The sequence below is a fragment of the Natator depressus genome, chromosome 3 (assembly GCF_965152275.1).
Source record: "Natator depressus isolate rNatDep1 chromosome 3, rNatDep2.hap1, whole genome shotgun sequence".
NCBI lineage: Eukaryota > Metazoa > Chordata > Testudines > Cheloniidae > Natator > Natator depressus.
The window spans coordinates 88,122,389-88,137,264 of NC_134236.1; the positions used below are offsets into that span (position 1 = coordinate 88,122,389).

Below are 14,876 nucleotides of genomic sequence, written 5' to 3' on the forward strand. Positions count from 1 at the left end.
GAACACAGAACTCTGGTCTGTTTCAAAAGCTGCAGGAAGGGACTTTCTTTCCAGACCAGAAAATAACCGTTGGGGATGTTGAAATGCCTATAGTTATCCTTGGGGACCCAGCCTATCCCTTAATGCCATGGCTCATGAAGCTGTACACAGGCAGCCTGGACAGTAGTCAGGAGCTGTTCAACTACAAGCTGAGCAAGTGCAGAATGGTGGTAGAATGTGCATTTGGATGTTTAAAAGCGCGCTGGCGCAGTTTACTGACTCGGTTAGACCTCAACAAAACCAATATTTCCACTGTTATTACTGCTTGCTGTGCGCTCCACAATATCTGTGAGAGTAAGGGGGAGACGTTTATGGTGGGGTGGGAGGTTGAGGCAAATCGCCTGGCTGCTGGTTACGCACAGCTAGACACCAGGGCGGTTAGAAGAGCACAGGAGGGCACGGTGCGCATCAGAGAAGCTTTGAAAACCAGTTTCAGGAATGGCCAGGCTACGGTGTGAAAGTTCTGTTTGTTTCTCCTTGATGAAACCCCCCGCCCCTTGGTTCGCTCTACTTCCCTGTAAGCTAACCACTCTCCCCTCCTCCCTTCCATCACCGCTTGCAGAGGCAATAAAGTCATTGTTGCTTCACATTCATGCATTCTTTATTAATTCCTCACACAAATAGGGGGATGACTACCAAGGTAGCCCAGGAGGGGTGGTGGAGGAGAGAAGCACCGGGAGGGGTGGTGGAGGAGGGAAGGACAAGGCCACACAGCACTTTAAAAGTTTAAAACTTTAAAACTTATTGAATGCCAACCTTCTGTTTCTTGGGCAATCCTCCGGGGTGGAGTGGCTGTGTGGCCGGAGGTCCCCCCACCGCATTCTTGGGCGTCTGGGTGAGGAGGCTATGGAACTTGTGGAGGAGGGCGGTTGGTTACACAGGGGCTGTAGTGGCAGTCTGTGCTCCTGCTGCCTTTCTTGCAGCTCAACCATATGCTGGAGCATATTAGTTTGATCCTCCAGCAGCCTCAGCATTGAATCCTGCCTCCTTTCATCACCCTGCCACCACCTTTCAGCTTCAGCCCTCTCTTCAGCCCACTACTTACTCTCCTCAGCCCGCCACCTCTCCTCCCAGTCATTTTGTGCTTTCCTGCACTCTGACATTGTCTGCCTCCATGCATTCGTCTGTGCTCTGTCAGTGTGGGAGGACAGCATGAGCTCAGAGAACATTTCATCACGAGTGCGTTTTTTTTGCCTTCTGATCTTTGCTAGCCTCTGGGAAGGAGAAGATCCTGTGATCCTTGAAACACATGCAGCTGGTGGAGAAAAAAAAAAGGACAGTGGTATTTTAAAAGACACATTTTATAGAACAATGGGTGCACTCCTTCACGGTAACCTTGCTGTTAACATTCCAGACATAGCACATGTGCTTTCGTTCGAAGGTCGCATTTTGCCTCCCCCAAACACGTAGCTAGCACCTCCACCCTCCCCGCTCCCCGTGGCTAACAGCGGGGAACATTTCTTTTCAGCCACAGGCAAACAGCCCATCTCTGAATGTCCCCTTAAGAAAAGCACCCTATTTCAACCAGGTGACCATGAATGATATCACTCCCCTGAGGATAACACAGAGAGATAAAGAATGGATGTTGTTTGAATGCCAGCAAACATACACTGCAATGCTTTGTTCTACAATGATTCCCGAGTACGTGCTACTGGCCTAGTGTGGTAAAGTGTCCTACCATGGTGGGTGGAATAAGGCTGCCCTCCCCAGAAACCTTTTGCAAAGGCTTTGGGAGTTCATCCAGGAGAACCACGAATGCCAGGGCAAATTAATCATTAAAACATGCTTGCTTTTAAACCATGTATAGTATTTTAAAAGGTACACTCACCAGAGGTCCCTTCTCTGCCTGGCGGGTCCGGGAGGCAGCCTTAGGTGGGCTCGGGGGATACTGGCTCCAGGTCCAGGGTGAGAAACAGTTCCTGGCTGTCGGGAAAACCGGTTTCTCCGCTTGCTTGCTGTGAGCTATCTACAACCTCCTCCTCATCATCATCATCTTCCTCGTCCCCAAAACCTGCTTCCGTGTTGCCTCCATCTCCATTGAAGGAGTCAAACAACATGGCTGGGGTAGTGGTGGCTGAACCCCCTAAAATGGCATGCAGCTCATCATAGAAGCGGCATGTTTGGGGCTCTGACCCGGAGCGGCTGTTCGCCTCTCTGGTTTTCTGGTAGGCTTGCCTCAGCTTCTTAAGTTTCACGCAGCACTGCTTTGGGTCCCTGTTATGGCCTCTGTCCTTCATGTCCTGGGAGATTTTGACAAATGTTTTGGCATTTCGAAAACTGGAACGGAGTTCTGATAGCACGGATTCCTCTCCCCATACAGTGATTAGATCCCGTACCTCCTGTTCGGTCCATGCTGGAGCTCTTTTGAGATTCTGGGACTCCATCATGGTCACCTCTGCTGATGAGCTCTGTATGGTCACCTGCAGCTCGCCACGCTGGCCAAACAGGAAATTGAAATTCAGAAGTTCGCAGGCCTTTTCCTGTCTACCTGGCCAGTGCATCTGAGTTGAGAGTGCTGTCCAGAGTGGTCACAATGGAGCACTCTGGGATAGCTCCCGGAGGCCAATACCGTCTAACTGTGTCCACAGTACCCCAAATTCGACCCAGCAAGGCTGATTTCAGCGCTAAACCACTTGTCGGGGGTGGAGTAAGGAAATCGATTTTAAGAGCCCTTTAAGTCAAAAAAAAGGGTTTAGTCGTGTGGACGGGTGCAGGGTTAAATCGATTTAACGCTGCTAAATTCGACCTCAACTCCTAGTGTAGACCAGGGCTAAGACTTTCAAGGGAAAACCATCAGATGCAACTGCAAAGAACTAAAACCAGTAAGAGGAAAAAAGCATGGGTGGCTGGGTCAGAGGCTAACCCCCGGCTCCTCCTCTTACGCCCAAGGCTCCGCTCCTCCCATTCTGCCTCCCTCCGACCCTTCTGACCCCGCTCCCCCGCAGGAGCCCAAAGCACCCCCACCATGGTCCCCGGCCCCAGCACCGGCCAGCCAGCGTGCGAGGCCCCAGCCCTGGTGCACCACAGCCTCAGCGCCCACAGCTCCAGGGAGTCGGGCAGTGAGGCTGCTGCGCCCCCAGCCCCGGGGCTCCGGGTGTCTGGGCAGAGCGGTTGCCGGGTCCCCAGCTCCCAGTGGCCTCCAGTCTCAGAGCACCAGGCAGGCAGCGCGGCCCAGCACCAGCTACCCCAATGTCCCCGAGTCCCTGTGGGAGGCATGCTGGCCTGGGGCGGGGCCACAGTAGGCTGTTTGGGGAGGCACACCCTCCCCCTGCCTACGATACCCACCGCCCACGGAAAAAAGGAACATTAGAAAAAGGCAGGGGTTTGCCCTGTCTACGAATAGGAGCAAAAGACTGTTTCAACTATAACACAGAAGACAGAGAGACCCCCCCTGGATTCATTCACTGATGAACCCCCTTATGAAGTTTTCTGATTAAATCCTTATGGTTCTTGTGAAAGCAGCCAGCTCTGCAACAGACTGAGGGGGACCCACTTTATTAGATAGGAAAGGAAACTATTAGTAAGTATAAACCCAGGTTTGTGCATTATGGTTTTGTTTTGTATTGTAATCATTTGCTTCCATCACTTTCTCTCGTTTCTAGTTACATCTTTATTTTTTCCTTAAATAACCCTACTTTTGTTTCATTAGAAGTGCTCACAAGTGCTGTGTGGTTTACAGAAGCGGTGGTTGAAGGTAACATTGGTAAACTGGGGTACACTGCCCCTTTGGGGGCAGAGGCTCTGGGATTTCTCTGAGTAGCCAGTGTCAAGTGCTGGGTACCACACAGGGGCACTTCAAAGAGACTCGGGGACTGAGTGCAAGGCAAAGACAGGCCTGGCATAGCTGAGGAGAGTGCTTGAGTGGCTCAAAGGTTGCTGGTGTTAGGGAGCTGACTCCCCATCAGGCACAGCCAAGACTCCTTCATGTAATAGGAAGGGGATGTAACAAGGTGACTCACGGTCCTGGGTGCCCCAAGAGCTATCACAAGCTCTGACATATATTATATAAAAAGCTGAATTTGATAGAATGTCAAAACTGTATGTTATTGAGCAAATACTGCCACAGACTAAGTGGCTTAACAATATGGTCACCATAATAAAACCAAGGATATGTATAGATCCAAGATTTTTGAATAAGGACATCAAATATGAGTGCTTCTCTATGAGAACAGATGGTGAGGCCATGTCTAGACTTCAAAACACAAGGGCATTTTCAGTTTTGGATGGAAGCCACAGTTCTTGGCAGGTCTGATTAAATGCAGAAAGTTTGAAACTCTGCACTTTCAGCTGCCCGTTGAGTAGATGTATGTTTAAGTACCTTCCCTTTGGGATTGTCTCAGCTTCTTAGTTTTGCCAAATTATTGCCTCCCAGATATTTGGGCAGTTGAATGAGTTGGAAGTCATTATTGCTGATCTCCTGATTGGGCCTGAGAGTGATCAACCACACAGGAAGAGCTTGTATAATATTCTGCAGAGGACCAAAGAAAAGAATTCTAAACTGAATATGAACAAATGAATGAGATTCAGTAGGTAGGACACTATACTAGTGCATGCTGTCCTTGAAATGGATCAGGCCTTAAGTGGATAATGTTGTATGTCTTAGACCAGTTCCAGCCCAGAGTTTACTGGGGACCAAGAAATTACATGGGTAGTCAATGTGCTGTGTGGTCAATATATGCCTTTCTTATAGGCTGCAGGTTTAGTGACTGCATCCACAAACCTCAATAAAAATTCTTTGGCTAGACATCACTGGAGTTGTCTAAGAGTGGTGTTTTTAAGATGGTCTTGTTTGTGTTACCTAAAAGGAGACTAGTGTCACAGTATTGCTCTAGAGGGTGAGGGTCCCAGGGTCATTTGCTTGTGGCATTCCCTCTTTGATTTCTAATTGGTTAGATTGTCAGATTGTCCTTTCTCAGACGGTCCTATTTTCCCTCCATCCACTTGGAACCTAATTTAACTACAGAGTACAGTAAAACACTTAGAAATTATAATATCCATAACTTTGCTAAACTTTGCTTCTCTTAAATCAATTATTTCTGCCATTTTCCTCAGCCACATTCTTTTTAATGCCACAGGAATGCTGACTTTAAATATATTTTTATATTGGTGCTGTTTCCGTAGTATGTTCATTCTCAGCATGACTCACAATGATACTTTTGATAATACTGAGCTGCAGAAATGGTTGGTGGTGGTTTTGTTAAATTAAGCTACATGCAAAATATAAGAATGTGTCTCTTATAGACAATTCACTGCACCAAATTGGGCCAAATTGATTCCTAATGTAATTTCATTAATGTGAATGAAGTTACACCATGATCGACTTTGGCTAACTGTGTTAAATTATTAAAGAAAGAAAAACTTTGGCAAGCCTTGTTTTCTACCACGTGGAGCTAAGTAATAACAAATTTTAACCAAAAACATACTGTTTTGCTTGAATCAAGATTATTACAATACTTTTTTTCCCATTCCCAAATGGAAACAGAAGTAACTGTACAGAAGAATGAATAAATACAAAACTAATAAAATGTTAGGTTCCTAAGCACTCCTTTACTTCTGAAAGGTGACTGATCAAAATAAGTGTAACAGATTTTAAAACGTCTCACACTCCTTGGAATCTAGGGATGCATAAATCAACTCCAATAAAATAAAAATTGAACCAAACCTTAATTAAAAAATCAATTCAAAGTGGGATTTCACTAGATCATTTTCAAAGAAACTGTGTAACTTTTCTTGTGCTTTGGTTTTTCAATGACTTTCATTGACATTTTGATTTTGGTGAGGACCAGAAACAGAAATACCATCATAACAAGTAAAAGAACATTTCTGAAATGCCTGAAAGTCAGAAATATTTAATATATTGGAAAACTATGACCTTATGAATTGTCCAGCACAATTTCCAAATCAGAGAAGTTCTAATAAATGAGGATAAGCATAAACTTTTGAATGTTTATGCTTATCCTAAAATCACTCCTTGAACAAAAACCATGCCATCAAAAATACCCATTAGTAATCTAATAACATGACAAACCATTTTTGACTTTGCAGAGATCATTGGACATTTGACTGTTCAGTGCAACACTGGATCAATTATCATTCCTCGCCATTCAGCAACCACTGTTCTAGAAGGAAGGAATATATCAAAAGAAAGCATGAGGGGCTAAGGAGATAAATGATTTGTAGCTCTTTGAGAATACCCATCCTGCCAGTGAAATGCATCTGTTTCAGGTGTAAAAGTGTAGCTACCCTAATGCAGGTTCATTAGTTTCATTATCATGCGGGTAGGTCACAGATGAGGAAGTATGAATGGAATGCAAAGCATAGTATCTGTATGTATAGCTAATGACATCAGCCTAAACCAAAAACTACAGATCAAAATACACCTAAACTTTGGGGCATTCACCTACTGATACAAGCTGGGCCATTCAGTTCCATCTCTAGGGCTAACTACAGATGATGGACTTGATTTTGTCTTGTGCCAAAGCTCCTCTCAGCACAGTAAAAAAGATTGGGGGTGTCAGGGAGCTGACTGCAATAACTTTCTGATTCTCAGGGCCAGCCCCAGCCCTGACTTAGAGCTGCTCCCCAGCCTAGAGCTTCACAGATGTCCACAAATTTCATCACATATGAGGAGCCAGGTGTGAATTTTCAGTTTGTAATCCAAACCAGGTGGATGTCTTGTCATTTGGGGTTTTAATATGCATGTTTTGGACAGCTCTAGCCATGATGTTTGCACTTCAACTTCTTGATTCTGTCATTGTATTGTGACATTACATCACGTCACAACAGAACTTTTCAAGCTGAGTATACTGCATCAGTCCTGAAGATGTCTCAGATCAGACTTGATCTAAAATCAAGATCCTGACCACTTGAGATACAAAAAGTATCATGAGATATTTTAACTAATAGCAAAGGTATTAACATTATCATAGAATATCAGGGTGGGAAGGGACCTCAGGAGGTCATCAAGTCCAACCCCCTGCTCAAAGCAGGGCCAATCCCCAACTAAATCATTCTAGCCAGGGCTTTGTCAAGCCTGATCTTAAAAACCTCAAAGGAAGGAGATTCCACCACCTGCCTACGTAACCTATTCCAGTGCTTCACCACCCTCCTAGTGAAAAAGTTTTTCCTAATATCCAACCTAAACCTGCCCCACTGCAACTTGAGAACATTACTCCTCGTTCTGTCATCTGCTACCACTGAGAACAGTCTAGATCTGTCCTCTTTGGAACCCCCTTTCAGGTAGTTGAAAGCAGCTATCAAATCCCCCCTCATTCTTCTCTTCTGCAGACTAAACAATCCCAGTTCCCTCAGCCTCTCCTCATAAGTCATGTGTTCCAGTCCCCTAATCATTTTTTTGCCCTCTGCTGGATGCTTTCCAATTTTATCACATCCTTCTTGTAGTATGGGGCCCAAAACTGGACACAGTACTCCAGATGAGGCCTCACCAATATTGAATAGAGGGGAACGATCATGTCCCTCAATCTGCTGGCAATGCCCCTACTTATACAACCCAAAATGCCACTGGCCTTCTTGGCAACAAGGGCACACTTTGGAATATGAACAAAAGGCTGCCAGTCAGCTCTCCAACACCACATTCTACAAGCCATGACCCTGTGATCCCACTGAGGGTTACCAAAAGAAACTACATCATCTGCTCAAGAAACTCCCTGAAAAAGCACAAGAACAAATCTGCACAGACACACCTCTAGAACCCCGACCAGAGGTATTCTATCTGCTACCCAAGGTCCATAAACCTGGAAATCCTGGAAGCCTCATCATCTCAGGCATTGGCACTCTGAAAGCAGGATTGTCTGGCTATGTAGACTCCCTCCTCAGGCCCTACGCTATCAGCACTCCCAGCTATCTTTGAGACACCAATGACTTCCTGAGGAAACTACAATCCATCGGTGATCTTCCTGAAAACACCATCCTAGCAACTATGGATGTAGAAGCCCTCTACACCAACATTCCACACAAAGATGGACTACAAGCCATCAGGAACAGTATCCCCGATAATGTCACGGTAAACCTGGTGGCTGAACTTTGTGACTTTGTCCTCACCCATAACTACTTCACATTTGGGGACAATGTATACCTTCAAATCAGCGGCACTGCTATGGGTACCCGCATGGCCCCACAGTATGCCAACATTTTTATGGCTGACTTTGAACAACACTTCCTCAGCTCTCATCCCCGAATGCTCCTACTCTACTTGCACTACATTGATGACATCTTCATCATCTGGACCCATGGAAAAGAAGCCCTTGAGGAATTCCACCATGATTTCAACAATTTCCATCCCACTATCAACCTCAGCCTGGACCAGTCCATACAAGAGATCCACTTCCTGGACACTACGGTGCTAATAAGCGATGGTCACATAAACACCACCCTATTCTGGAAACCTATTGACCGCTACACTTACTTACATGCCTCCAGCTTTCATCCAGACCACACCACATGATCCATTGTCTACAGCCAAGGTCTACGATACCACCGCATTTGCTCCAACCCCTCAGACAGAGACAAACACCTACAAGATCTCTATCAAGCATTCTTACAACTACAATACCCACCTGCTGAAGTGAAGAAACAGATTGACAGAGCCAGAAGAGTACCCAGAAGTTACCTACTATAGGACAGGCCCAACAAAGAAAATAACAGAACGCCACTAGCCATCACCTTCAGCCCCAACTAAAACCTCTCCAATGCATCATCAAGGAACTACAACCTATCCTGAATGACGACCCATCACTCTCACAGATCTTGGGAGACAGGCCAGTCCTTGCTTACAGACAGCCCCCCAACCTGAAGCAAATACTCACCAGCAACCACACACCACACAACAGAACCACTAACCAAGGAACCTATCCTTGCAACAAAGCCCGTTGCCAACTGTGCCCACATATCTATTCGGGGGACACCATCACAGGGCCTAATAACATCAGCCACACTATCAGAGGCTCGTTCACCTGCACATCCACCAATGTGATATATGCCATCATGTGCCAGCAATGCCCCTCTGCCATGTACATTGGTCAAACCGGACAGTCTCTACATAAAAGAATAAATGGACACAAATCAGATGTCAAGAATTATAACATTCAAAAACCAGTCGGAGAACACTTCAATCTCTCTGGTCACTTGATTACAGACCTAAAAGTTGCAGTTCTTCAACAAAAAAACTTCAAAAACAGACTCCAATGAGAGACTGCTGAATTAGAATTAATTTGCAAACTGGACACCATTAACTTAGGCTTAAATAAAGACTGGGAGTTGATGTGTCATTACACAAAGTAAAACTATTTCCCCATATTTATTTCCGCCCCCACCCACTGTTCCTCAGACGTTCTTGTCAACTGCTGGAAATGGCCCACCTTGATTATCACTACAAAAGGTTTTTGTCTCTCCTGCTGGTAATAGCTCACCTTACCTGATCACTCTCGTTACAGTGTGTATGGTGACATCCATTGTTTCATGTTCTCTGTGTATATTAAATCTCCCCCCTGTATTTTCCACTACATGCATTTGATGAAGTGAGCTGTAGCTCACGAAAGCTTATGCTCAAATAAATGTGTTAGTCTCTAAGGTGCCACAAGTACTCCTTTTCTTTTTAAGGGCACACTGTTGACTCATATCCAGGTTCTCGTCACTGTAACCCCTAGGTCCTTTTCTGTAGAACTGCTGCCTAGCCATTCGGTCCCTAATCTATAACGGTGCATGGGATTCTTCCACCCTAAATACAGGACTCTGCATTTGTCCTCATCAGATTTCTTTTGGCCCAATCCTCTAATTTGTCTAGGGCCCTCTGTGTCCTATCCCTACCCTCCAGCGTCTCTATCTCTCCTCCCAGTTTAGTGTCATCTGCAAACTTGGTGAGGGTGCAATCCACGCCATAATCCAGATCATTAATGAAGATATTGAACAAAACCGGCCCCAGGACCGACCCTTGGGGAACTCCGCTTGATACTGGCTGCCAACTAGACATGGAGCCATTGATCACTACCCATTGAACCTGACAATCTAGCCAGCTTTCTATCCACCTTATAGTCCATTCATCCAGCCCATACTTCTTTAACTTGCTGGCAAGAATACTGTGGGAGACGTGTCAAAAGCTTTGCTAAAGTCAAGGAATAACACGTCCACTGCTTTCCCTTCATCCACAGAGCCAGTTATCTACTCATAGAAAGCAATTAGATTAGTCAGGCATGACTTGCCCTTGGTGAATCCATACTGACTGTTCCTGATCACTTTGCTCTCCTCTAAGTGCTTCAGAATTGATTCCTTGAGGACCTGCTCCATGATTTTTCCAGGGACTGAGGTGAGGCTGACTGGCCTGTAGTTCCCAGGATCCTCCTTCTTCCCTTTTTTAAAGTTGGGCATTACATTAGCCTTTTTTCCAGTCGTCCAGGACTTCCCCCAATCTCCATGGGTTTTCAAAGATAATGGCCAATGGCTCTGCAATCACATCCGCCAACTCCTTTAGCACTCTCGGATGCAGCGCATGGACTTGTGCTCATCCAGCTTTTCTAAATAGTCCCGAACCACTTCTTTCTCTGCAGAGGGCTGGTCACCTCCTCCCCATGCTGTCCTGCCCAGTGCAGTAGTCTGGGAGCTGACCTTGTTTGTGAAGACAGAGGCAAAAAAAGCATTGAGTACATTAGCTTTTTCCACATCCTCTGTCACTAGGTTGCCTCCCTCATTTAGTAAGGGGCCCACACTTTCCTTGACTTTCTTCTTGTTGCTAACATACCTGAAGAAACCCTTCTTGTTACTCTTAACATCTGTTGCTAGCTGTAACTCCAAGTGTGATTTGGCCTTCCTGATTTCACTCCTGCATGCTGGAAAAATATTTTTATACTCCTCCCTGGTCATTCGTCCAATCTTCCACTTCTTGTAAGCTTCTTTTTTGTGTTTAAGATCAGCAAGGATTTCACTGTTAAGCCAAGCTGGTCGCCTACCATATTTACTATTCTTTCTACACATTGGGATAGTTTGTCCCTGTAACCTCAATAAGGATCCTTTAAAATTCAGCCAGCTCTCCTGGACGCCTTTCCCCCTCATGTTATTCTCCCAGGGGATCCTGCCCATCAGTTCCCTGAGGGAGTCAAAGTCTGCTTTTCTGAAGTCCAGAGTCTGTATTCTGCTGCTCTCCTTTCTTCCTTGTGTCAGGATCCTGAACTCGACCATCTCATGGTCACTGCTGCCCAGGTTGCCATCCACTTCTACTTCCCCTACCAGTTCTTCTCTGTTTGTGAGCAGCCGGTCAAGAGGAGCACGGTCCTTAGTTGGTTCCTCCAGCGCTTGCACCAGGAAGTTATCACCAAGACTCCAAAAACTTCCTGGATTGTCTGTGCACTGCTGTATTGCTCTCCCAGCAGATATCAGGGTGACTGAATTCTCCCATGAGAACCAGGGCCTGTGATCTAGTAACTTCCGTTAGTTGCCAGAAGAAAGCCTCATCCATCTCATCCCCCTGGTCCAGTGGTCTATAGCAGACTCCCACCATGACATCACCCTTGTTACTCACACTTCTAAACTTAATCCAGAGATTCTCAGGTTTTTCTGCAGTTTCATACCAGAGCTCTGAGCAGTCATATTGCTCTCGTACATTCAATGCAACCACCCTCCCCACACACCTTTTCTGCCCTGCCTGTCCTACCTGAACAGTTTATATCCATCCATGACAGTACTCCAGTCATGTGAGTTATCCCACCAAGTCTCTGTTATTCTAATCACATCATAATTCCTTGACTGTGCCAGGACTTCCAGTTCTCCCTGCTTGTTTCCCAGGCTTCTTGCACTTGTTTCCCAGGCTTGGCACTTGAGATAACTCGCTGATCGTCCCTCTTTCTCAGTATGAGGCAGGAGCCCTCGCCTCTCATGCTCTCCTGCTCGTGCTTCCTCCCGGTATCCCACATCCCCACTTACCTCAGGGCTTTGGTCTCCTTCCCCCAGTGAACCTAGTTTAAAGCCCTCCTCACTAGGTTAGCCAACCTGCTTGCGAAGATGCTCTTCCCTCTCTTCATTAGGTGGAGCCTGTCTCTGCCTAGCACACCTCCTTCTTGGAACGCCATCCCATGGTCAAAGAATCCAAAGCCTTCTCTCCGACACCACCTGCGTAGCCATTCGTTGACTTCCATGATTTGACGGTCTCTACCCGGGCCTTTTCCTTCCACGGGGAGGATGGACGAGAACACCACTCGTGCCTCAAACTCCTTTATCCTTCTTCCCGGAGCCACGTAGTCTGCAGTGATCTGCTCAAGGTCATTCTTAGCAGTATCACTGGTGCCCACGTGGAGAAGCAGGAAGGGGTAGCGATCTGAGGGCTTGATGAGTCTCGGCAGTCTCTCCGTCACATCGTGAATCCTAGCTCCTGGCAAGCAGCAGTCTTCTCGGTTTTCCCAGTCGGGAGGCAGATAGATGACTCAGTCCCCCTGAGGATAGAGTCCCCAACCACCACCACCACCCGCCTCCTTTTCTTGGGAGCGGTGGTCATGGAACCCCCATCTCTAGGACAGTGCATCTCATGCCTTCCAATCGGCAGAGTCTCCTTCTGTTCCCTTCCCTCAGATGTATCATCTAGTCCACTCTCCGCATTAGTACCTGTGGAGAGAACATGAAAACGGTTGCTTACCTGTATCTGTGTTGCTGATACATGGATGATCCCCTTTCTTCTTCTGGAGGTGACATGCTTCCAAATTTCTTCACCGTCCTTCTGTACCCACTACGCAGCTTGCTCTGAAATTTCAGAACGTTGTGTCCGTAGAATCATATCCTGATGTCTGTCCAGGAAATCTTCAGTTTCTCTTATGCAATGCAGGGTTGATACTTGTTTCTCCAGACCTTGGATCTTCTCTTCCAATATGGAGACCAGCTTGCACTTTGTACAGACAAAGTCACTTCTGTCCTGTGGAAGAAGGACAAACATGGCACATCCTGTGCAGGTCACAACAGCTGAACGCTCACCATCCAAACTACCTTCCTTCTACGAGCTTCCTCAGGAGTTTTAGTAACTACTCAGAGGAGTCTGCAAGATGTAAGCCTCAGTGAGCTCTCCCCAGGCAAACTCCCTCTGTTAGCCTTCCTTGTTAAGGGACTGATAACTCTTAGACATGGGAGTAACCCTTCCAATATTCCAATCTGAATAATTACATTCTGCCTGCACAAAAGCCCCTTGTTGTTTCAATTGAATATGGTGTTATTCACTTCCTGTGTTGAACAGTCCTATAGTGTTGCTGTGAACTGTAAACAGATGCAATGATTCCACACCAGAAATAGCTGCACTTCAGTGAGGATGAAGTGTATAGCATGTTTGGTAAGTAAAACACTTTGGGATCCTTTGGGAGAAAAGAACTATTTCTGTTATTACTTCAGGCTGGCTTTAAAATCCTGCAAATCCTTCTTACAGGAAACACTAAAACCAAATCAGGGCTGTCTCCTGAAATTGAGGCAGGTAGCAACCTCAATTAAAATGGATATTTTCCTGTTGTTTTTATTATTCTGTCAATGCAGATACATAATTTCCCTTAACCCAATCGACTACAGCTCCTTTTTTCTTTCCTTTTATATCTTAGTGCTCTGTATCCCAGAGAATGCTCATCTCCCACACCGCTGTCACAGGCCACTAATCTGTGACAGAGCTCAGTCTCCATCTCCAACAAAGTTCAGAAAGGGAAAGCCACAAAAAAGCCTTTTTTCCTCTTTGGCTTTGCCCTTTTCCTCACCCAGTATGCAGCAGGTATGTTCCACAGCTTGGTGACTAACTTGCAGCAAATGAGAGATGATGGAATGTTACAGGAAAGAGCCTGGAGCAAAGCCCAATCCCCTAATGTGTGGTTTCAGTGTGTGGACTGAAGAGATGCTACTGCTGCCATCTGTCTCTGCCTCTGCTATTTCTGCCTCATCTGCCTTTACCTGTATGGATGCTAATTCTGCACCTGTCTCTGCTATCATTTCTTTATCCCACATGCTCCTTTGATAATAAAAACCTTGCAGGGTTGGTTATTAGTAAATTAAATTTTATTGTTTTCTCTGTGTTTTCATTGGTACTTTCCAGTTATGTGAGGTTTTTAGTCTTTCATTCTCCCCTTTTCCCATCCATCACTGTCTGCACTTTTTGTTTCTCCCTCCCACACACAATTGTAATAAATACAATTATTAGTAGTAGTAGTTATTTTGTTTTGTATTAATTTGTATTATTGTAGCACCTAGGAGCCCCAGTCGTGGACCAATTATATACATACAAGTTTTCTGGAAAGAGAAAACAACAACAACAACATCTTTGAGCAGGTCCTTTGCTGCCTCTTTGGAATGCTTCTGACACCGCAGAAAATAATTCTTCTCCTGGGTGACCCCGAGAGCTCAGCCCACACATCCAACCCCTTTTTGTGACTATTCACTTGAATAACACTTTAAATGTGCATTGACTGTGTTTTCATCGTTCTTGGACTCAGTTTCCATGCATATTCTAGTGAATGTGTTTACAAGCAGGGATGTTGTTCCAGGAAGGAGGATTGCTAGGAAGAGATGGGAACCACCTAATGAAGAGAGGGAAGAGCATCTTCGCAGGCAGGCTTGCTAACGTAGTGAGGAGGGCTTTACACTAGGTTGGCCAGGGCATGGAGACTTAAGCCCTGAGGTAAGTGGGGAAGTGGGATACTGGGAAGAAACACAAGTAGGAGGGTGCAACAGGGGAGGCCTCCTGATTCATACTGAGAAAGCAGGGCAATTGGCTAGTTATCTTCGGTGCCTATACATGAATGCAAGAAGGCTGGGAAACAAAAAGGAAGAATTCGATGTCCTGGCACAGTCAAGGATTGGAACAACAGAGACTT

At 45.8% G+C, this 14,876-nt stretch overlaps 1 protein-coding gene across 1 annotated transcript in view; it reads right to left on the minus strand.

Annotated features, from left to right (window-relative positions):
* Positions 1–1,025: 1,025 nt before the first annotated feature.
* The window catches only part of LOC141983950 (myb/SANT-like DNA-binding domain-containing protein 7), a 58,009-nt gene continuing 44,158 nt past the window's right edge, over positions 1,026–14,876 (minus strand). The window contains exons 2-3 of the mRNA XM_074946901.1: positions 1,868–2,474; positions 1,026–1,294 (exon numbers count right to left, since the gene is read on the minus strand). Coding sequence (XP_074803002.1) covers positions 1,908–2,426 — 519 coding nt within the window. The 5' untranslated portion in view covers positions 2,427–2,474 and the 3' untranslated portion in view covers positions 1,026–1,294; positions 1,868–1,907. The remainder of the gene's footprint in view (positions 1,295–1,867; positions 2,475–14,876) is intronic.